Source organism: Aquarana catesbeiana, linkage group LG13 (genome assembly GCF_042186555.1).
Source record: "Aquarana catesbeiana isolate 2022-GZ linkage group LG13, ASM4218655v1, whole genome shotgun sequence".
Lineage (NCBI taxonomy): Eukaryota > Metazoa > Chordata > Amphibia > Anura > Ranidae > Aquarana > Aquarana catesbeiana.
The window spans coordinates 169,496,376-169,520,618 of NC_133336.1; the positions used below are offsets into that span (position 1 = coordinate 169,496,376).

A 24,243-nucleotide genomic window follows, 5' to 3' on the forward strand; every position below is an offset into this window, starting at 1 on the left:
GAGGAAAAAGTGGGGGAAGAAAAAGATGGAGGAAGAAGAAGAACACTGAAGGAAGACCAGAAGAAAGAAGATGGAATAAGAATCTGGGAAAGAGAAGAAATCAATAAAGGGATTGTCAAAAACATTTTAACATTTTTGACACTTTTTTTGTGAAATGGTTGGGGTACATTTGTACCCCATTACCAATTCACATGGGGGGGTCGGGATCTGGGGGTCCCCTTGTTAAAGGGGGCTTCCAGATTCCGATAAGCTCCCCGCCTGCAGACCCCCACAACCACCGGGCAAGGGTTGTGGGGATGAGGCCCTTCTCCCCATCAACATGGGGACAAGGTGCTTTGGGGGGGCCCCAAAGCACCCTCCCAATGTTGAGGGCATGTGGCCTGGTACGATTCAGGAGGGGTGGTGCTCTCTCGTCCCCCCTCTTTTCCTGCATCTTACCAGGTTGCGTGCTTGGATAAGGGATAAGGGATCTGGATACTTGGGGGGACCCCACGCCATTTTTTTTAAAATTTTGGCGCGGGATTCCCCTTAAAATCCATACCAGACTGAAGGGTTTGGTATGGACTTTGAGGGGGAACCCCACGCCATTTTTTTTTTAATCTTGGCACGGGGTTCCCCTTAATATCCATACCAGACCTGAAGGGCCTGGTATGGAATTTAGGGGGACCCCCACGTAATTTTTTAAAAAAATTTTGGTTCGGGGTTCCCCTGTGGGGAAATTCCATGCAGTTTTTATCAATTAACTTTTATGTGTATTGCCGGACCAACAATTCATTATAGCCGGCACTAGCGATAGTAGTTTTAAATGTCTTTTTTCCTTTAGAAATGTCATTTTGCACTCAGACTGTTCTAAACACGGGAAACATGTGCCACTTTACAGGCATACTATAGACACCCCCAGGTACAAAATTTAAAGAAATAATACACTTTTATTGTTTCACTTTAAGCATTATATAATAAAAAGTGTCCATATAGCACTATACTACTATACTACTATACTACTATAAAATCACTGCTCTCGAAAAAACTGACGTTTTTAAAACTTTTTTTGCATCGATACATGTCCATTGGGGCAGGACCCGGGTCCCCAAACACTTTTATGACAATACCTTGCATATAAGCCTTTAAAATTAGCACTTTTGATTTTTCATGTTCGTGTCCCATAGACTTTAACGGTGTTCGAACAAAGTTTTTGCCTGTTCGCACTTTCTGGATGCGAACCAAATGGGGGGTGTTCGGTTCATCCCTACTCTTCACACCTAAGGGGAAAACAAATCTAAATACCTGAGCTCAATTTTGCAATTTTGACATGTGTTAGTAAAACCGTACATATCATCACAACTACTTTGTGCATCCAGGTGGATTATACCTTGTTTTTTTTTAGGACAATTTGGGCTTTCATTTGGTAGTAATTAGTTATGGATATCTCCTGATTTTTTTTTCAAGTATCAAAGGAAACCTGACTCAAAATAGTAAAAAAAAAAAAAAAATCATTGTTTTTTAATTAAGCTGTATATTTCTTGTTATTATCATAACCTACCACAAAAGAACAATGCAAAATAAATTCTCCTGATGATCGCAATGATACCACATATGTGTATGTTGTTTGTTGTTTGTACCCGTAGTAAAGCCCAGAAGCAATAGTGATTATTTTGTTTTTTGTTTGTTTTGTCCTACCTAAAACACACCACAACTAACTGACACTGATGCTAATTTAAAGTGCTATTTTTAATTAAAAAAAAAATGAGACTTTACAATCAAACATGTTATACTCTCATGCAGTGAATTTGCACAGAGCAGCCTGGATCCTCCACTTCTTGGGTCCCAGCTTGCTATGGGGGCACCTGAGCCCAGTCACAGCTCCCTGTGTCCATTCAGACACGGAGCTGTGGCCCGGCCCCACCCCCTTTCTATTCTCATTGGCTCACTGCCAATGAGGAGGGGAGTCCCGGATGGCCGAGACATTCCTTCAACATCGCTGGAGCTAGAGGGACCTCAGGTAAGTATGAGGGGGGCTGATTGTGGCTACTGCACACAGAAGGTGTTTTATTTGAATGCATTCAGATATAAAAACCTTCTGCCTCTGCAATCACTTAAAAAAAAAATCCTGTCCAAAATATACTGACCCTGACCTTGACCTTTGACCCTTACTTGACTCAAACACTGACCCTGGCACTGACCAAGATCAAACCTTGATCTAGGTATTTTTCTTTCTTTATTTAATTTTTTATTATGTATTTATTTTACATTTTTTTACAAACACTTTTTTTTTCTTTCTGCAAGGAAGGAGAAAGATACATTGTATCTTTCTTCTTCATTCACAGAAATTAAAAAACACAGGGGTGGGCTTCACAGTGACTGATCACTGTGGTAGCCAATTAGAGGCTACCACAGCAATCAGGTGACCCAGAATTGGGAGATCTGGGTCCTGTTCATTAGTACAGGGCCCGTGGCCAGGTGCGGGTACCATTTTAATAGAAGCATTGTACAGAATATGAAGGAAGGTCAAAAGAAGACAACACTGCATGCACCATCATTAAGAGACTGATTTGAAAGGCTACCTTTTGTAATGAAAAAATAATAATAAATAATTAGCAACAAATTAAAAAAATGCTTTTTTTATTTTGTTGCAAATTAACCTGCAAAGCACTGCAACTATGGTTAGTGAATCGTGAATGCAATGCCAGGCTATTGCAGACTCTTCCTCCATGTCTATGTCTGCATGGAGGTACAGACTTTTAGATAGAGAGCTGGAAGTGTCAATGGACTATGAATGTTACATCCTAAATACAGATGTAACATGTAACATGGTGCAAAAGGTGAATTTAGCATTTAAAGCGGAGTTCCACCCAAAAATGGAACTTCCGCTTTAAGTACTCCTCGCCCCTGACATGCCACAATTGGCATGTCATTTTTTGGTTCCTGGTTTGGAGTGGGACTTCTTGTCCCACTTCCTCCTTCCGGACTTCCAACCACCTAGGCGATTCCTAGGCTGCCCCTCCCAGCAATGTTCTGGGACACGTGACAGGTCCCAGAACATTGCCTGGCCATTGACGGAGCACAGCGTGGCTCACGCATGCTTAGTGCGTGGCTCGGCTGTGAAGCCGCAAACTGTCACAGTCGGGCGCCCACACTCACAATGTCGGTGCTGGCAGAGAGGAGGGGGAGAGAATGGAGACTTCGGGCGGCCACATTGCTGGACCGTGGGACAGGTGAGTGTCTGCTTATTAAAAGTCAGCAGTTATACTTTTTGTAGCTGCTGACTTTTAATAAACTTAAAAAACAGTGGAACTCCATTAGGGAGATTTTCCTTCACTTTTGCTGAAAATGCTTTCATGATACAGAGAGTAAGCTCGTTTTCTAACAGCAACATATACAGTTTTTTGATTTTGTAAAGTAGGGAAAGAATGAACCCCTGGTAACTTTTCAATTGCTGTCTGTGTTCCTATTGCAGATTTCCCCCTCACTTCATGTCTGGCAAAACCATTGTCAGTGGGATAGGGGGGATATTTCTATGTTTCACAGCAAAACACATCAAAAGTTCTAACTCTTCCCCAATTCAAATCTATATAAGAAAAGTTTTGACTGCACATAGACTTTTTTTTTTACTCAAATAACTTTATTGAAATAAAAGAAAAAGGCATTTCATTCACAGATATTCAAGTACACAGTCCATACAAGCAAAAGAAACGATTTGCAAGAAGTAGAAGTGTTCACATCAAAGGCTGCAGAACAATATCAGTGACTTTTCAACAATACCTAATACAAGACATACAAATTATGATATTAGTATATATTAGAATATTAGTGTAGTTTGGCGTTTAGAGGAATATAAACATTGGTTTATGTTTTTTCACATATTTTATTACTTTTATATTGGGGTTGAGAAGTTGAATTGCTAAAAGCAGACAGAATGTTCACTTTGGAAGAAAATTATCTTCAAAGCTTAGTGAAGGAGGTGAAGATCTGCTGACTTCCATCATCTAATCATGTGCAAGCAAAAATGCAGTTTTTTTTATTTTCCTTGCACATGATCGGGTATTATTTGCAAAGTGAAATGTGACCACATTCACTAAACTCTGGGGAAATTCCCCTACAAAGTGTAACTTCACCTTGCAAAGTAAACAATCTTTTTGCCTTTAGTAAATCAACTGGCCCCATGTGACGTCACTGACCCAGCATACACTGATTGGGGTGTGTGTGCTTTTATTTCTTTTTGACACTTTTTTGGTGAATGGGAAGGGGTACTATGTACCTCATTCTCTTTCACAAAGAGGAGGGCCAGGATCTGGGGGCCCCTTGTTAAAGGGCTTTCCAGAATCCGATAAGCTCCCTGCCCACAGACCCCCACAACCACAGCCCAGGGTTGTTGGAAAGAGGCTCTCGTCCCCATCCCAAAACACCCCCCATGTTGAGGGCATGTGGCCTTTTATAGTTCGTGGGGCGCTCACTTATCCCCCTTTCCTGGTCTACCTGGCTGCATGCTCGGATAAAGATCTGGTATAGAATTTTTTGCGGGGGGACCCCATGTCGCTTTTTTTTTTGGCATTAGGTTTCCTTAAAAACCATATTTGGGGGGACCCCCATGCATTTTTTTTACATTTTTTGTATTGCCAGCAATAGCTTGCATCCAGGAAAAATCTATTTAAATGTCATTTTTTTTCTTTATGTATGTCAATTTTGCTGCAGCAGGTTATATACATGATACATATGCACCACTTTACAGTCAGACTAAAAGGACCCCCAGGCACTATATTAATAAATAACAAATTTCTTCATCAGTTTAGGCCAATATGTATTCTTCTACATATTTTTGGTAACAGATATCACAAAAAACGTATATTGATTGGTGTGCGCAAAAATTATAGCGTCTACAAAATAGGGGCAAGATTTATGGCATTTTTTTTATTATATATATATTTTTTTACTAGTAATGGCAGTGATCAGCAATTTTTAGCAGGACTGCAACATTGCGGCGCACAGATCGAACACTTTTGACACTTTTTTGGGACCAGTGACATTATTACAGTGATCAGAGCTAAAAATAGCCACTGATTACTGTATAAATGACACTGGCAGGAAAGGGGTTAACACTAGGGGGCGATCAAGGGGTTAAGTGTTCCTTAGGGAGGTGTTTCTAACTGTGGGGGGAGTGGACTGACAGGGAGTAGAGAGAGATCTCTCCTGATGACTAGGAACAGACAATCTCTCTCTACTCCCCTGGTATAACGGGGATCTGCTTTTTTACACTGGCAGATCCCTGTTCTGCCTCTCTGTGGAGCGAACGCGGGTGGCCAGAGGAGATCGTCTGCTATAGCTATTAAACGAAACGCTGATACCAGTACCGCGATTCACGCAATAGAGCCACCCTGCCACAGCATATCTGCGGTGGCTGGTCGGCAAGTGGTTATAGCAATATTATGCTGCTTTATGTAGAGTAAAAATGAAACACGTTGTTATCCACATTACTGTTATCATTTGTTGAGCAAGATAAAAAAACACAATCATACAAGGGGCTAATACTTTTTGTCAGCCTTTTTCTGAAATTATGTTCTTTACTATTTTATATGATATTGTCATTTTGTATGGAGAGTAGGGATGAGCCGAACAACCCCCCCCCCCCCCCCCCGGTTTGGTTCGCACCAGAACTTGCTTATATGCAAGTTATTGCCATGAAAAGTGTTTGGGGACCCAGCTCCTGCCCCAGGGGACATGAATCAATGCAAAAAAAGTTTTTAAAATGCAAGTTTTTTCAGACTCTATATAGGTGATAAGGATAAGATCACATTGGACTGCAATAACACATCTTCCACCAGAATTTTTAATTGTCTAGGGGAAGGAGGAGGAAGTTAAATCAGAGTAACTTCCCTTCCTTCTCCAACGTTTACCTGACCACTGTTTGTAGATTCGTCCTTTTGACACAGGCCCAGTACAAATTGTTCTCAAAACAAGACATGATGAAGGGGATTTGTAAGCCTCCGAAATGTGCTGTATTTTTGTGCTTACATCAGACTAAATAAGCACCCAGTCTGGAATGGGTAAATTGTTGCGGTGCTCTTATTCTTCCAATATGTTTTCTTAAAAATCCTTATGGGAACCCCTACAAGCCAAGTTCAAAAATCAGACTGTCTTCTGTCCACCAAAGGGGTCCAGCACTCCTACAACACATTTTTTTTTCCTCCATAATAATGGATACAAGTGTTTTATATAGGTTCTGAAGGATATTGTTTTTTACATTTTCATTGTACATGAGTGGGTATTGAAATCAAATACACAAATATATGTAATAGGACTAGAGGTTGTGACTATATTTGTCATTTTGTAAATTTTCTAGAACTTAAAAATGTTTAATTTTTGAAATGCCTCCTTTACATCTTTATTTCTTAAAGTATAAATAAATGGATTTAAAAATGGAGTAACAATTGTGTACATAAGGGCAAGAAACTTGCTATAATGGCTACCCTGTGGCTTTATGTACACTATGATAACTGAAGTATAGAAGAGGCAGACAACAGTGAGATGGGAGGAACAAGTGGAGAATGCTTTGTATTTACCTTCTACGCTCTTAATTTTAGCTATGGTAACAATTATGTGTGTGTAGAAGCCTAAGATAAGAATGAAAGGAGTCAAACTGGCAAAAACAGCAGCAATGCTTGTGGCTAAATTACTAATCAGGGGATCAGAACATGCTAAATTCTGCACTGGAGCCAAATCACATAAAAAATGATCAATTTCGTTGGGTCCACAGTATAACAAGTCAGCTGTGAAAATGGTGGGGAACAAAGCAATGATAAAGCTTACTATGAATGGAAAAATTGCTAAAACAGTGCAGACCATATTATTTATAATTGAGGAATATCTTAAGGGATGGTTAATTGCTAAATCTCTATCAAAGGCCATAACTGCAAGCATGTAGCACTCTGTTATACCAAGTGCACTGAAGATATACAACTGGGCAAAGCAATTAATAAAAGAGATCCTTCTGTCTGCAGCAATCAAATTGGCCATGAGTTTGGGAATTGTAACAGACACAAAGGAGATTTCCAAACCAGCAAAGACACTGATGAAAAAATACATTGGACAATGAAGGGAAGTTCCAGTCTTAACAAGGGTGATAACAGCTGAGTTTCCAGCAATACTTATAATGTACATTTGTAGTATAATAATGAAAAGTAAGATTTGGTACTTTTGGAAATTGGAAAAAGCTAACAGAATAAATTCTTTCACTGTTGTTTTGTTTACTTGTTCCATTGCTCATAATGTTGGTATCTAAGAAAGGTAATGATAAAGCAATTATTTACAAAGAATTACCAGTGCCATAATATACATTCTATGAAAATTTTATATCGTTAGTAAGGTTGAAAAGACACTAGTCTAACTGGATCAACCAATAAAAAGCACATGCCCAAATAGAAAAACCTCCATGTACCAAATCTTATACCCACAGTTCATCCAGAGGAAGTCAGAAAATGGCAATAAAACATGATCCAATTTGTCCCAGTGTGGAAAAAAATTCTTCCTGATCCCACATTTCCTGGATCCACTAGCCCATTGTTCGTATCTCTAAATATTAATACCATTATATTTTGTGCATTTAGGAATGCATTCAGCTCTCTTTTAAAACAATCTACTAAGTTAGCTAGAACTAGTTTTTGTAGGAGTCTAGTCCACATTTTCACAGCTACTATTGCAAAGAACCATTTCCGTTTTTGAAGGTTAAAGCTCTTTTTCTCCAGACTTATAGACCTTATCATCTTGTCCTTTGTAATGACCTTACACCAAGCTGACCATATAGATCACTTATGTATTTATACATGTTGATCATATCCAACTTTAATCTCCTCTTCTCAAGAGAGAATAAATGCAGTTCAACTAATCTTTCCTCATAGCTGAGCTCCCCCATGACCCTTATTTGGTTGCCCTTCTCTGCACTTCTTCCAGTTCTCCTATATCTTTTCTGTGAACCGGTGCCCAAAATTGAACTACATGATCCAGACAAGGTCTTATTAACAATTTGTACAGGGGCAAAATTATCTTTCTCTGTATGCAGTCTATACCGCTTTTGATGCAATAAGTATTTTGCTTGCTTTAGAAAATGGAGCTTGGCATTGAAAACTATTATAAAGTCTGATTTACCAGAACACCCAGATCCTTCTCCAACATTGACTTCCCCTGATTTTCTACTCCTAGAATGTAAGATACATGCATGTTTTTAGCCCCCAAGTGTATAACTTTACATTTCCCAACATTAAATCTCACCTGCCACATAATTTTTTATATCATCAGCATACTCTAGGTCTTCAGGTGGATAATTTAAGTAGTGATTGTATGATTTGTATAGGGATTTTGTGGTCGTGTATGTAAATATAATCTGCAGCTCAGATTTTTATGGCATCTTCAAATAGGATCTGTGTTTAAGTAACGGTTGTAGCTTCAAGTATATACAGTATGTATATTTACCTGTATGTAAATATGAAAATAACAACTGCCCATCGAAAATCTTATCAAAAATGCCTTCCTTTTTTACCCAGAACAGAGAACACAGGACTTGATATTTATATCTTAGGCAAGTCAATTAGGCCTTTCCAATTAGCAACATACTCAGGATGAGGGAACATTAATATTGTGGTGACTGATAACTAGTAATTGTCATGAGGTTTACTATGGGACTTTCCGTTGATAACTAACAGGATCCTTAGAGGTTATTCATTAAACCTGTCTACTGTTTAATGACATAACCATGTAGGGATTTGGAAAAAAATACAATAAATATAAATAAAACATTAAACATGGTGGGAAAAAAGGATAATATTAATATAATCATCAATCAGCGTTTATCAGCCATAATTATCAATCATCATCTCTTAGTTAAAATATTAAACATGGTGGAAAAAAGGCCCAATAATAATAAAATCATCATTATCAATCAGTATTTATTAATAATCATCAACCATAATTTACAATCATTATCTCTTAGTTACTATAGACCAGGGGTCTCAAAGTACCGGCCCGGACCGGTTAAAAATGGCCCGCAGGCAGGGCCGATCCAGGACTAGAGGTCGACCGATATTTAGCCATTAGTCTGATATATAGCGCTGGCCGCCATTCCTCCTCCCTTCTCCACACTCAGCGCTTGATGCTTGTGTGAAACTGACACGTAACAGGAGGAGAGAGACAGAGAGATCTGTCAGATTTGAGGTTGATGTCGGGGGTGGGCGGGACCCGGCCGGGGTGGGAGGGACCCGGCCAATATCAAACACCAGCCAATGGGATCTGGGCGGGCCGCTACGTGTATGTGGCCCGCCCCTTTTCTTAAGCAGCCCAATCATTGGCTGGTGTTTGATAGCTGCTGGTCCTGCCCACCCCGGCCGGGTCCCGCCCACCCCGTCATCAACCTCAATTCTGACAGATCCCTCTGTCTCTCTCCTCTGTGCTACGTGTCAGCTTCACACAAGCATCAAGCGCTGAGTGTGGACATCACCTTGTCAGTTTCACACATGGTTACACTCCACTCAGTGTGAAACCTGCCAGTGCCACCTGCCAGTGCCAATCAGTGCCATCTGTCAGTGCCAGCTGCCAGAGCCACCGCCAACAGTGCCACCTGCCAGTGCCAACCAGCCTGCCAGTGCCATCTGCCACCTCCAACCAGTACCACCTGCCAGTGCCACCTGCCACCGTCAATCAGTGCCACCACCAACCAGTGCCTGCCAGTGCCACTGCCAACCAGTGCCCCTGCCAATCAATGCCACCTGCCAGTGCCAACCAGTGCCACCTTCCGCCACCTGCCAGTGCCACACTAATCAGTGCCACCTGCCAGTGCCAACCAGTGCCTGCCAGTGCCACCTGCCGCCACCTGCCAGTGCCACGCCAATCAGTGCCACCTGCCAGTGCCACACAATCAGTGCCACCTGCCAGTGCCAATAGTGCCACCTGCCAGTTCCAAACCAGTGCCACTTGTCAATGCCTGCCAGTGCCACCTTCCAGTGCCAACCAGTGCCACTGCCAATAAGTGCCACCTGCCAGTGCCATTGCCAATCAGAGGCACCTGCCAGTGTCATCTGTCAGTGCCAATCAGTGCCACCTGCCAGTGCTATCTGCCACTCAGTGCCACGTGCCACCTGCCAGTGACAGACAGTGCCACCTGCCAGTGCCACCTGCCTAAGCCAACCAGTGCCACCTGCCACAGCCAACCAGTGCCATCTGTACTAAGGACATCAAGTGTGTGGTAGAGTGACAGGAGCAAGCAGGGAGGAGTGGGTGAGGTTTTTTTTTCCAATTTCTAAATATTGGTATCGGCATCGGCCAGAGAAAAACCCATATCGGTCGACCTCTATCCAGAACGTCTTTTTGAACTGCACCCAGGCACCGCAGAGGGGGAGACGCCAAAGAGCTTTACCTCTCCATCTCTTCTGTCCTCTCCACTGCACGCTGCTGCAGCCCAGAGAGAGAACAGAGCAGAGGAAGGAGCGGAGGAAGGATCCGCTCATCTATCCACCCACCTAGGCATTGACGATTGACCAGAGCCCCGATCCAGGGTCCTGCTGCCACCTCAGGGCAGGAGATTGTGTTCTCTGGGTCCCCTGTCACTAGGCCTGTATGGAAGGCAGGAGGAGAGGACTCGGGAGGCAGATGATCCTGACTGCCAGGAGAGGTGAGTGAGCCATCACACTGAGGCAAAGTCATTAGTGGGGTGACTGGGGTAGAAATTTGTGCAGTGTGGGGGGTATTTTATGCAGTGTGGAGGGTGATTGTGCAGTGTGGGGGGTAATTGTGTAGTGTGGGGGTAATTATGGAGCGTGTGGGGTATTTTATAGAGTGTGGGGGGTATTTTATGGAGTGTGGGGCTATTTGTGCAGTGTGTGGCTATTTGTGCAGTGTGGGGGGGTAATGCCTGTGGTTAATAATGCGTTTGCTGACACCAATGCTGGGTTAATAATGCGTTTACTGACACTAGTGCTGGGTATAATGTGTTTGCTGACACCAGTGCTGGGGGTTAATAATGTGTTTGCTGACACCAGTGCTGGATATAGTATAATATATTATTGCTGGTATAGTTTATTGCTTTTGAAGTTTTAAAAGTTTGCATGCGGCCCCCATGGGATATGAAAACTTGTCATGTGGCCCTCAGGCAATTTGAGTTTGAGACCCCTGCTATAGACAATATGTTTACTTTTGGTCCCCTTTTTTTAATTAATTATAATGGAGGAAAGTAATGACAGGGATCAGAGACATAGAGAGATAGAGAGATGGTAGGAAAAAGAGAGAAGGGTATGGATAGAGAAATAAAGGTGGAAGGGGAGAGAGTGAAGTCTGTGGGGGAGAGAAAAAGAATGTGTGAGGAGGGTGGTAGGAAAGGAATAGAAGTGAGAAAGAGGGTAAGAAGGGGAAAGGTTGTTCTTCCCTTCTCTGTATATGAGCCTGAGAGCTTCTCAGAATCTGAAAGCAGGCCTAAGGCTCGATTCACACCTATGCATGTTGCTTTTGAGCGTTTTTGGAGGTTTTTTTTTCATGCTTGCCGCGTTTTTGAGCCGCGTTTTTGCCGCGTTTTTGCGGCGTTTTTGCCGCGTTTTTGCCGCGATTTGCGTTTTGCGTTTTTTTTTTTTTTTTTTCATTTTTTTTACAGTCTTAAAAAAAAATTACAAAAAAAAAAAAAAAAACGGCAAAAACGCACCAAAAACGCATCAAAAACGCTGCAAAAACGCTGCAAAAACGGTGCACTTGCGTTTTTGATGCTTGTCCATTGAAAACCATTACATGCAAAACGCTGCTTTTTGCATGAAAAAAAGTCCCCGACCCTTTCCAAAAACGCAGAGATACAAAAAAGCATTGATGTGAACATGTTCCATAGGAACCCATGTTAAAAAATTCCCGTGCATTTCTGCAAAATGCAAAATGCATCAAAAAACGCGCTAGTGTGAATGGGGCCTGAAGCTGGATGTATACTATCGAAATTCGAGTGGCTGAGTAGGGACTGGCCAAATTTTGATCAGTGTGTAGCTGTCCCTGCCCAACATAAATCAATCATTTGATTTTTGTTGAAGGGACATGCTGGAAACCTTTTATCTATCAATGGTTGCAGTATATTCTCACAGCGGTGAGTCCTATTTGTATAGGTAGAAGAATCTTTTTGGGGGGTTTTTTTCAGCCCACTGGCTAACTAAAAAAAAGTAATTGTCTATGGCCAGCTTAGGTATAAGTAAGGTGGAAAGGAAAACACTTTTATAAAGGCTGCCAGTAGAAAGCAGGAAAATGCAATTCCAGAGACCCAGGTCCCTGAATTCTGGAATTGCTTTTTTCTGCTTGTCACACTTGTCAACCTCTGAAAAGTTTCCACCTTTATACCTTATTATATTTAGTCCTGCAATCTGCTGGCACTCTCAGTGCCTACCTTCTATTGTGGTTGTTCTGATGGGTCCTCCTAAGTCTTTGCTGGTGTCCTCCAAGTCTTATGCCCTGTACACACGATCGGACATTGATCGGACATTCCGACAACAAAATCCATGGATTTTTGGCTCAAATTTGTTTTACACACGGTAGCACAAAGTTGACAGAAAATCCGATTGTTCTGAATAAGGGACTATTAACGGGGCAGTATCCAATAACTTTCATCTCTTAATTTATTCTGAGCATGCGTGGCACTTTGTGCGTCGGAATTGTCCACACACGATCGGAATTTACGCAAACGGATTTTGTTGTCGGAAAAATTTGATAGCCTGCTCTCAAACTTTGTATGTCAGAAATGCCTATAGAAAAAGTCAGATGGAGCCCACACACGGTCGGAATTTCCGACAACAAGCTCTGATCGCACATATTCCGTCGGAAAGTCTGACCATGTGTACAGGGCATTATGCAGCTGGGTCAACTCACCAAGCTGTTCATGGTGCCAGCCTCTCTGTCTCTTCACTGGCATCAAGGGGACAGGGGTGGGTTTACAGAGCAGAATCGACTGAGGCAGCTGGACTTGAAGCAGGTGCATCATAGAGTTCCTTGCTGCCTCACGTTGGCCTCGGGAGCTTAAAACAAATGGAAAGATATTGTCTGCACATCTTTTAGTTGTCAAGCTGGTAATTTTATAGATGTTTGCTCCCATTTACAGGTATTCACAGATGGGAGCAAACAGGTTATTGTTAACAAACTGTCCATAAAAAATAAGAATGGTTGGTAGCACTGAATAGGTGTAATGTTGTGAAAATTCAGGAACATAATTGGGAGACAAGGAATAGAGCATTGTCACCCTAACAGGAAGTTCCTGAACAAGTACCTTTCTGACAGTATCACCGAGAAATTTATTTTAGTAAAAGTTGCACATTTAAAAAATAAATACAATTAAAGTGGTTGTAAACCACGGGTATTAAATATGAACAAAGCATATCCTTCTATAGTGTGGCCGTGTCTCAATTAAAAGCACAGAGTGTAATTTCTGTCTGCTTCTTTGTTCCTTTGCTATCTGCATGAATTGCTTCTGACAATTTTTCCTGACACCAAGAGAAAATGATGACAGGGGAGTTGTTAGGTACCTGGTAGTTGAGCCCGACTGGTAGAAGAAGACCTCTCTTACAGCGCTGGTTCAGGAACCACTGGAGTGGAAACAGTGGTCTCTTGAGCACAGTGGGTAGGAGTGCCTGGTGAAGGTTCTTGCAGAGGCCGGCATAGGAGCTGAGAGGAAGTCCTCCTGGAATGGCTGAGCTGCAGATGCTGGCAGGCTGGAGAGGATCAGCAGGCAGGCAGGCAGGTGTAGCAGCAGCAGAACCTAGAGCTGGATGAGCAGACTGGGAAGCAGCGTCACAGGACACAGGCAACAGCAGGCAGATTCAGGAACACAGGTGCAGAGCTGCAGATGAACAGCACCTCATGGGTGCAACTGACATTCTTTTAAAGAGCCCTTGGCGCCAAACAGCGCTAGCGCGCACGGGCGCGCGCACAAGCACAGTGACCTCCAGCAAATTGACAGCCTCAGCTATGTTCCTTTAAACTGTGTGAAGGGGGGTGTGTCTCTTCCCTCCAATTAGCTCTCAGGCCTCTCTTCACTGAGTTCTACAGAGCATAACTCCACCCCCTTTTTCCTGAACTCTCAGACAGGCTTATAAATCTGGTGGCACAGTGGTGTAGTGGGTAGCACTCTTGCCTAGCTGTAAAAAAGGGTCGCTGGTTTGAATCCCAACCATGACACTACCTGCCTGGAGTTTGCATGTTCTCCCTGTGCCTGAGTGGGTTTCCTCAGGGTAATCCGGTTTCCTCCCACACGCCAAAGACATGCTGGTAGGTTAATTGGCTTTTGTCTAAATTGTCCCTAGTATATGAATGTGAGTTAGGGACCTTAGATTGTAAGCTCCTTGAGAGTAGGGACCGATGTGAATGTACAATGTATATGTAAAACTCTGTGTAAATTGACGGCGCTATATAAGTACCTTAAATAAATAAAAAATAAATTCAGCACTTTGAATGTCTGTAGAGAAGAGAAGACTGCAGATAGATAGGTTCAACTAATGTAGGAGGATTTGTTTCATCTTCTGGTATCACCTGAGGCCAGTCACTTCATTGGGTATTTGTAAGGGTTTACAACCACTTTAAAGAGTAAGTCCACCCTAACAATAAAATCCCTGCATCCACAATTTAACACTAACCTATCTATCCATGTAATTAAGAAATCAGTATACATACCTTTTTTCAAGCCAATACGGTCACCAGCGACAGAAGCTCTGCAGAGGACACAACCGACAATGGCTGTGAAATGAATGGGGAGTGACGTCACCCATAGAGATGGGGCTTCTGTTGTTGGATGTGTCCTCTGCATCTTCCTCCACAGCGAACCTGCAGCTGACAGCATGGGATCGGGTCGGATCGGCTTCAAAAAGGTATGTATACTGATTTCCTCTTTACAGGGTTAGTGTTAGATCGTCAATGTCTGTAGATGCAGGGATTTTAGTGTTAGGGTGGACATCTACTTTAATCTAAAAGGTGTGCAAAACCAATATCTCTGTAATGATCCATACATAATTATTTATGTGAAAATTAAAATTAACTCATATTAAACCATATTGAACAATGTGCATCAAATAAATGGTAAAATAGCAGTAGACATGCAATTTGTTTCGGTCCAAATGTAAGTTTGGACAAATGTTTGGTTATTCGTAGATTTTGATGTATTGTATTGTTCATTGGAAATTGTTGAAACTCTTTTTAAAAGGGGGATGTGAGAGCGCCCCCCCCCTCCTGAGCCATACCAGGCTACATGTCCTCAACATAGGGGGGTGTTTTGGAGCAGGGGGGCTCTGCCCCCCATCCCAAAGCACCTTGCCACCATGTTAAAGGGGACAAGGGCTTCTTCCCCACCACCCTGGGCGGTGGTTGTGGGGGTCTGCGGGCGGGGGGCCTTACTGCCTACAGACCCCCAAAACCACCATCCAGGGTTGTGGGAAAGAGACCCTTGTCTTCATCAACATGGGGGGGTGCTTTGGGGCAGAGGGGGCTTTGCCCCCCCACCCCAAGCACCCTGTCCCCATGTTAAGGGCATGTGGCCTGGTATGATTCAAGAAAGGTAGGGCGCTTGCACGTCCCCCCTTTTCCTGGCCTTCCGGGCTGCATGCTCGGATAAGGGTCTGGTATTAATTTTGGGGGGACCCCACACATTTTTTTTATTATTTGGCCTGGGGTTACCCTTTAGAATCCATACCAGACCTGAAGGCCTCAGAGGGGAGCGCGGTGACAGCTGATGAGTCATCGGTTGCTAAGGATGCAGTGGTCGGCTTCCCGGCCTGCTCCTTAACAACCAGATATTCTTCACACAGAATTTGAATCGGTCGATAATTTTTTCGGCCAATCCGAATTTGAATCGTTCTGAAAATTGGGAATTCGTTAGAAATGTCTAAATAGCAGTCCTATAACATATAATTCACTTCTGCAGAACAAAGTAGTAAATATAGAGAAATATATGAAAGTCGAAATGTAAATTCCTGAAAATGAAGAAAGTCCATGTGTGAGAAACCCAAACTACCTCACAGACAAGTGTAAAAGTTTCCCTACCAAATGGTAATTATCTCCCCATGATAAGAGATCAACAGCACTGAAATCATCCAGTTGGGGAGCACCACTCAGGATACCACTGACTCCACAACCTCCACAGTCCATTACTGGTTATCCAAAGGTAGAATCTCAGAGTATGAATGGGTAGGAGAAAAGAACAAAGGACAATAGAGTAGTATGCTCAAACCACATGATTTATTAAAAGCAGATCGAGACAGTAGTCCACCTTAGTAAACTATAGGTTGTTGTTAACATCCCCTGTAGATAAGAATAAACAAAAGTACCCCCCCCCGGTACTAATAGGACTTTAAAGACAACCAATGAAGAAACAGAATTATATAAGACATCAAATTTTATTGATACAAATATGAAAGGTCATCACTAGGGATGAGCCGAACACCCCCCGGTTCGGTTCGCACCAGAACCCGCGAACGGACCGAAAGTTCGCACGAACGTTAGAACCCCATTGACGTCTATGGGACTCGAACGTTCGAAATCAAAAGTGCTCATTTTAAAGGCTAATTTGCATGGTATTGTCCTAAAAAGGGTTTGGGGACCCGGGTCCTACCCCAGGGGACATGTATCAATGCAAAAAAAACTTTTAAAAACGGCCGTTTTTTCGGGAGCAGTGATTTTAATGATGCTTAAAGTAAAAAAAAAAAAGTGAAATATTCCTTTAAATATCGTACCTGGGCGGTGTCTATAGTATGCCTGTAAAGTGACGCGTGTTTCCCATGTTTAGAACAGTCCCTGCACCAAATGTCATTTTTAAAGGAAAAAATCTCATTTAAAACTGCTTGCGGGTTTAATGTCATGTCGGGTCATGGCAATATGGATGAAAATCAGTGAGACAAACGGCATGGGTACCCCCCAGTCCTTTACCAGGCCCTTTGGGTCTTGTATGGATATTAAGGGGAACCCCGCACCCAAATTAAAATAAGGAAAGGTGTGGGGCCACCAGGCCCTATATACTCTGAACAGCAGTATACAGGCGGTGCAAACAAGACAGGGACTGTAGGTTTGTTGTTAAGTAGAATCTGTTTGTAATTTTGAACATTTTTAACGTGTTTAGCTCCAGCCAAAAAATCTTTTCTAAGCTTTTTGGAAAACATAGGGAAGGGTTATCACCCCTGTGACATTTGTTTTGCTGTCTTTCCTCCTCTTCAGAAGATTTCACCTCACTTTTTTGTCCCAATGAAAAATGTTTTTTGAAAATTTGGGTTTTTTTGTGGAACAAGGATTGGAAAGCATCAGTGGAAAGGAGAAATTGTTTTCCCATATTAACTCTTACAGGAGAGAATTTCCCTTCCTAGGGGTAGATTTCATCTCACTTCCTGTTGTCTCCTTCCGTTTGCAAGTAGGAGTCGTTTGTAAGTTAGATGTTTGAAAGTAGGGTCCTGCCCTATATACTCAGCAGAAATTTGAGCCTTAGGTGTTGCTGTGGCCACAACACTGTAAGCCCTCACAGGGCCCTGCTGTGAAATATTAGATCAAGAATTGTAATTACATGCCCCTGTTGAACAGGAGCTGAAAAATTAGGCCTTAGGCACTGGTGCTGGTGCCACAACACTGCAACCCCTCACAGACACTCTAGTTGGAACGCAGGAACGAGCCCTGCTGCAAAGTATTGCTTCAAAAATTGTAATTACACGCCCCTGTTAGACAGGGGCAGAAAAATTGGGCCTTAGGCACTGGTGCTGGTGCCACAACACTGCAACCCCTCACAGACACTCTAGTTGGAACGCAGGAACGAGCCCTGCTGCAAATTATTGCTTCAAAAATTGTAATTACACGCCCCTGTTAGACAGGGGCAGAAAAATTGGGCCTTAGGCACTGGTGCTGGTGCCACAACACTGCAACCCCTCACAGACACTCTAGTTGGAATGCAGGAACGAGCCCTGCTGCAAAGTATTACATCAAAAATTGTAATTACATGCCCCTGTTAAACAGGGGCTGAAAAATTGTGCCTTAGGCACTGGTGGTGGCGCCCAGAACCAAAAATGTTCTTACAAGTTATCAGCGTGATGATTGAGGAGGAAGAGGATAATTACTCAGGGATAGTCACTCAGCATCAGCATAGGCAGTCTTTGAAGGGATCTGAGATTTCAAAAAAAATTATTCGGTTACATCAGCATCAGGTGCTTGGTAGCTGGTGGTGATCCAAGACTCATTCATTTTTATGAAGGTCAGCCGATCGACCGAGTCGGTGGACAGACGCACCCTGTGATCGGTTACCACGCCTCCAGCAGCACTGAATGTGCGTTCCGAAAGAACGCTGGATGCAGGACAGGCCAGTAGCTCAATTGCATACTGTGCAAGCTCTGGCCAGTGATCCATCCTCAAGACCCAGTAACCCAGAGGATTTTCGGTGGGAAAGGTGTCCAAGTCTGATCTTGCCCCTAGGTATTCCTGCACCATGTAAAACAGACGCTGGCGATGGTTGCTGGAAACGATCATACCTTGGGGCTGCGGACCAAAAAATTGTCTGAACGCATCGGTCAGACGGCCACCTTCTCCACCGCTCCTTCTTTGACTGACCGAAGCCTCAGCAACACGTTGTCCAGAAACAGGAGTTTGTAACCTCCCAGTCTCTGGGAACGCGTTGCACAGACCTTTCTGCAAGGCCTCCCGAAGATGTTTCATCCTCTGCTCCCTCTGCGATGGCAAGATAAGGTCCGCAACCTTACCCTTGTAACGTGGATCAAGGAGGGTTGCCAGCCAGTATTGGTCCTTCTCCTTGATACCACGAATACGAGGATCCTTACGCAGGCTTTGCAGGATCAGGGGGGCCATGCAGCGTAGGTTTGCTGAGGCATTCGGTCCGGAGTCCTCTGGGTCACTAAGGACAACAACGTCCGCAGCCACCTCCTCCCAGCCACGTACAAGTCCATGTGTTCCTTGGGACTGATCCCTTAAAGACTGCTGCTGATGCTGAGTGCCAGGCTCCACCTCCATACTGACACAATCTTCCTCCTCCTCCTCCTCCTCCTCGTCCTCTTCCTGTGTGATCGGCGGGCATGCAGGAACACTGTCTGGATAAAGGGGGCCTTGAGAGCTAAGGAAGTCCTCCTCTTCCTGCCTCTGTTCTGCCTCAAGTGCCCTGTCCATTATTCCACGCAGCGTGTGCTCCAACAGGTGGACAAGGGGGACAGTGTCACTGATGCATGCACTGTCACTGCTCACCATCCTCGTGGCCTCCTCGAATGGTGACAGGACAGTGCATGCATCCCTGATCATGGCCCACTGGCGTGGGGAAAAAAAACCAAGCTCCCCTGACCCTGTCCTGGTGCCATAGTCGCACAGGTACTCATTGATGGCCCTCTGCTGCGTGTGCAGCCGCTGCAGCATGGCCAACGTTGAGTTCCACCTGGTGGGCATGTCACAGATTAGGCGGTTCTTGGGCAGGTTAAACTCCTTTTGGAGGTCCGTCAGCCGAGCACTGGCATTATATGACCGGCGGAAATGCACACAGACTTTCCTGGCCTGCCTCAGGACATCCTGTAAGCCCGGGTACCTGCCCAAGAACCGCTGCACCACCAAGTTAAGGACGTGAGCCAAACAGGGCACATGGGTCATTTGTCCCTGTCGGAGGGCAGAGAGGAGGTTGGTGCCATTGTCGCAAACCACCATTCCTGCCTTAAGTTGGCGTGGCGTCAACCACCTCTGAACCTGCCCCTGCAGAGCTGACAGAACCTCTGCCCCAGTGTGGCTCCTGTCCCCCAAGCACACCAGCTCAAGCACCGCATGGCATCTTTTGGCCTGCGTACTTGCGTAGCCCCTTGAACGCCTACGGAGCACCACTGGTTCCGAGGAAGAGGCCATGGAGGAAGAAGAAGAGGAGGGGGTGGAGAAGAGAGGTGTGTCACAATCAGCATTTTGGAGGCGTGGTGGCGGAACAACCTCCAACACTACTGCACCTTGTCCTGCATCCTTCCCAGCTGCCAGCAGAGTCACCCAATGCGCCGCGAAACTTAGGTAACGTCCCTGTCCATGCCTGCTGGACCATGAGTCAGCGGTAATATGCACCTTACCGCTGACCGCCCTGTCCAGCGAGGCATGGACATTGCCTTCCACATGCCGGTAGAGAGCCGGAATCGCCTTCCGTGAGAAAAAGTGGCGTTTGGGTACCTGCCACTGAGGAACCGCACATTCCACAAACTCACGGAAGGGGGCAGAGTCTACCAACTGAAAAGGCAGCAGTTGAAGTGCTAGCAATTTTGCCAAGCTAGCATTCAACCGCTGGGCATGTGGATGGCTGGGAGCAAACTTCTTTCGGCGGTGCAGCAGCTGGGGCAGGGAAATTTGCCTGGTACAATCTGACGTCGGTGTACCAAAAGCAGATTGCCCACAAGTACTTGACTGTGACACACCTAATTCTACACCTTCATTCCTCTCACTGCAGGTCTCAGAGAGGATTGAAGGTCTAGTGGGGTTGGAAATCTCAGCTGATGAGGAGCAAGGAGAGATCCTCTTTGTTCTTTGGTGTGGGTCTTTTAGATACGCTTGCCAACGAACTGCATGGCAGGTCAACATATGTCTGGTCAAGCATGTGGTACCCAAGCGGGAGATGTTTTGGCCACGCGAGATACGCTTGAGACATATGTTGCAAATAGCAGTGGTGCGATCTGATGCACTCGTCTCAAAAAAGGCCCACACCAAAGAACTTTTTGAATAACGCGCAGAGACTGCAGCGCCCTGCACATGTGGAGCTTTGGGGTGTGATGCAGTCAATGTGCTGCCCTTAGGCTGGCCCCTGGAGGGCATCCTGCCTCGTTGGTGATGTGCCGCCGCCTCCTCTTCCTCCTCCTCCTCCTCTCTCCTATCAGGCACCCACGTTGAGTCAGTGACCTCATCATCCCCTCCCTCCTCATCACTGGAGCAAACCTGGCAGTATGCTGCAGCAGGGGGAGCATGACTGCCAGATTGCTGTCCTTCTTGGGCACCCCCTCTGTCCGTGCTCATGTTACTGCCTTCATCGAGCTCAGTATCGTCATCAGAGCCTTCCAAACGCTGGGCATCCTCCTGGAGCATGTACCCAACACTGTGGTCAAACAGTTCGAGGGAATCCTCATGAGGACATGGTGGAGCTAGGGAAGGAGTCACTGATGACATTGAGCTGAGGGAAGAGGCCGCTGCTTTGCCAGACAAAGCACCCTGGGCATGGGTGAGAGAGGATGAGGAGGATGAGGACGGCTTGGTCATCCACTCGACCAAGTCTTCCGCATGTTGCGGCTCAACACGGCCAGCTGCCGAAAAAAAGGCCAAGCGTGTCCCATGGCCACGTGCTGATGAGGATGCACCGTCTCCACGACCAGCACTAGACACAGAGCCTGCTTGCCCTCTCTTATTGGCTTGTGACTGTCTGCCTCTCCTTCTTGGCCTTCCAGACATACTAATGGCCTGTAGCTGCACTAAGCTGGGATAGAACACCTGTAATTTTCTTCAGGTAGCTTTATATACTGTAACCAGACAAGCCTGCCTGTCAGTAGGAAGATAACAGGAACGGATCTAGCTGAACACTGTGAGCAGGACGCACTGTACTAAATGTAAATAGTCTAGCTGCCTGACCGTGGTACTAATAGGATCAAATAGAACACCTGTAATTTTCTTCAGGTAGCTTTATATACTGTAACCAGACAAGCCTGCCTGTCAGTAGGAAGATAACAGGAACGGATCTAGCTGAACACTGTGAGCAGGACGCACTGCACTAAATGTAAATAGTCTAGAAGATAACAGGAACGGATCTAGCTGAACACTGTGAGCAGGACGCACTGCACTAAATGTAAATAGTCTAGAAGATAACAGGAACGGATCTAGCTGAACACTGTGAGCAGGACGCACTGCACTAAATGTAAATAGTCTAGAAGATAACAGGAACGGATCTAGCTGAACACTGTGAGCAGGACGCACTGCACTAAATGTAAATAGTCTAGAAGATAACAGGAACGGATCTAGCTGAACACTGTGAGCAGGACGCACTGCACTAAATGTAAATAGCAGGAACGGATCTAGCTGAACACTGTGAGCAGGACGCACTGCACTAAATGTAAATAGTCTAGAAGATAACAGGAACGGATCTAGCTGAACACTGTGAGCAGGACGCACTGCACTAAATGTAAATAGCAGGAACGGCTCTAGCTGAACACTGTGAGCAGGACGCACTGCACTAAATGTAAATAGCAGGAACGGATCTAGCTGAACACTGTGAGCAGGACGCACTGCACTAAATGTAAATAACAGGAACGGATCTAGCTGAACACTGTGAGCAGGACGCACTGCACTAAATGTAAATAGTCTAGAAGATAACAGGAACGGATCTAGCTGAACACTGTGAGCAGGACGCACTGCACTAAATGTAAATAGCAGGAACGGATTTAGCTGAACACTGTGAGCAGGACGCACTGCACTAAATGTAAATAGCAGGAACGGATCTAGCTGAACACTGTGAGCAGGACGCACTGCACTAAATGTAAATAGCAGGAACGGATCTAGCTGAACACTGTGAGCAGGACGCACTGCACTAAATGTAAATAGCAGGAACGGATCTAGCTGAACACTGTGAGCAGGACGCACTTCACTAAATGTAAATAACAGGAACGGATCTAGCTGAACACTGTGAGCAGGACGCACTGCACTAAATGTAAATAGTCTAGAAGATAACAGGAACGGATCTAGCTGAACACTGTGAGCAGGACGCACTGCACTAAATGTAAATAGCAGGAACGGATCTAGCTGAACACTGTGAGCAGGACGCACTGCACTAAATGTAAATAGCAGGAACGGATCTAGCTGAACACTGTGAGCAGGACGCACTGCACTAAATGTAAATAGTCTAGAAGATAACAGGAACGGATCTAGCTGAACACTGTGAGCAGGACGCACTGCACTAAATGTAAATAGCAGGAACGGCTCTAGCTGAACACTGTGAGCAGGACGCACTGCACTAAATGTAAATAGCAGGAACGGATCTAGCTGAACACTGTGAGCAGGACGCACTGCACTAAATGTAAATAGCAGGAACGGATCTAGCTGAACACTGTGAGCAGGACGCACTGCACTAAATGTAAATAGCAGGAACGGATCTAGCTGAACACTGTGAGCAGGACGCACTGCACTAAATGTAAATAGCAGGAACGGATCTAGCTGAACACTGTGAGCAGGACGCACTGCACTAAATGTAAATAACAGGATTGGATCTAGCTGAACACTGTGAGCAGGACGCACTGCACTAAATGTAAATAGCAGGAACGGATCTAGCTGAACACTGTGAGCAGGACGCACTGCACTAAATGTAAATAGCAGGAACGGATCTAGCTGAACACTGTGAGCAGGACGCACTGCACTAAATGTAAATAGTCTAGAAGATAACAGGAACGGATCTAGCTGAACACTGTGAGCAGGACGCACTGCACTAAATGTAAATAGCAGGAACGGATCTAACTGAACACTGTGAGCAGGACGCACTGCACTAAATGTAAATAGTCTAGATAGAGGATAACAGGAACGGATCTAGCTAAACTGAATACAGTGTATATATATATATGCAACACCTGGGATGCATATATACACACAATACACTGTAAGTGCAGCTAACTGACTGACTGTTCTGCCTAATCTATCTAACTCAAATCAAATGACACTGTCTCTCTCTCACTCTATCTCTCAGCACACCGGAACACACACTACACAGGGCCGCCGTGCAGGCGGCCTTATATAGTGTGGGGTGTGTACTAAATCCCCTGAGCCATAATTGGCCAAAGCCACCCTGGCTTTGGCCAATTACAGCTCTCTCTACTGACGGCGCTGTGATTGGCCAAGCATGCGGGTCATAGTGCATGCTTGGCCAATCATCAGCCAGCAATGCACTGCGATGCCGCAGTGAATTATGGGCCGTGACGCGCCACACGAATTTAGCGCGAACGGCCCATATCGTTCGCAATTCGGCGAACGGGCGAACAGCCGATGTTCGAGTCGAACATGGGTTCGACTCGAACACGAAGCTCATCCCTAGTCATCACCAATAAAAACACATATTGTCAAAAACATGTCACTGTGTTGACTGTTGTTGCATTTGTGGTCTATCTTCCATGTGTCCACAAAAAGCAGATATACTCACAAAAGTTACAGAGTAACACAGGCAACATGTACCACACCAGGGATCAACAGCGGGTGTACAACATCATATGACAAGGGCCAGTGGCATAATAGAGATACACTGAA

At 44.7% G+C, this 24,243-nt stretch overlaps 1 protein-coding gene across 1 annotated transcript; it reads right to left on the reverse strand.

Annotated features, from left to right (window-relative positions):
- Positions 1 to 6,330: 6,330 nt before the first annotated feature.
- LOC141116597 (olfactory receptor 6P1-like) lies at positions 6,331 to 7,251 on the reverse strand. Its single transcript, XM_073608989.1, has one exon. It carries the CDS (start codon positions 7,249 to 7,251, stop codon positions 6,331 to 6,333), a length of 921 nt encoding a protein of 306 aa, XP_073465090.1.
- Positions 7,252 to 24,243: the final 16,992 nt, after the last annotated feature.

Coding starts and splice junctions, on each gene's coding strand:
- LOC141116597 (XM_073608989.1), bottom strand. CDS start 7,251: ATGGAACAAGTAAACAAAACAACAGTGAAAGAATTTATTCTGTTAGCT.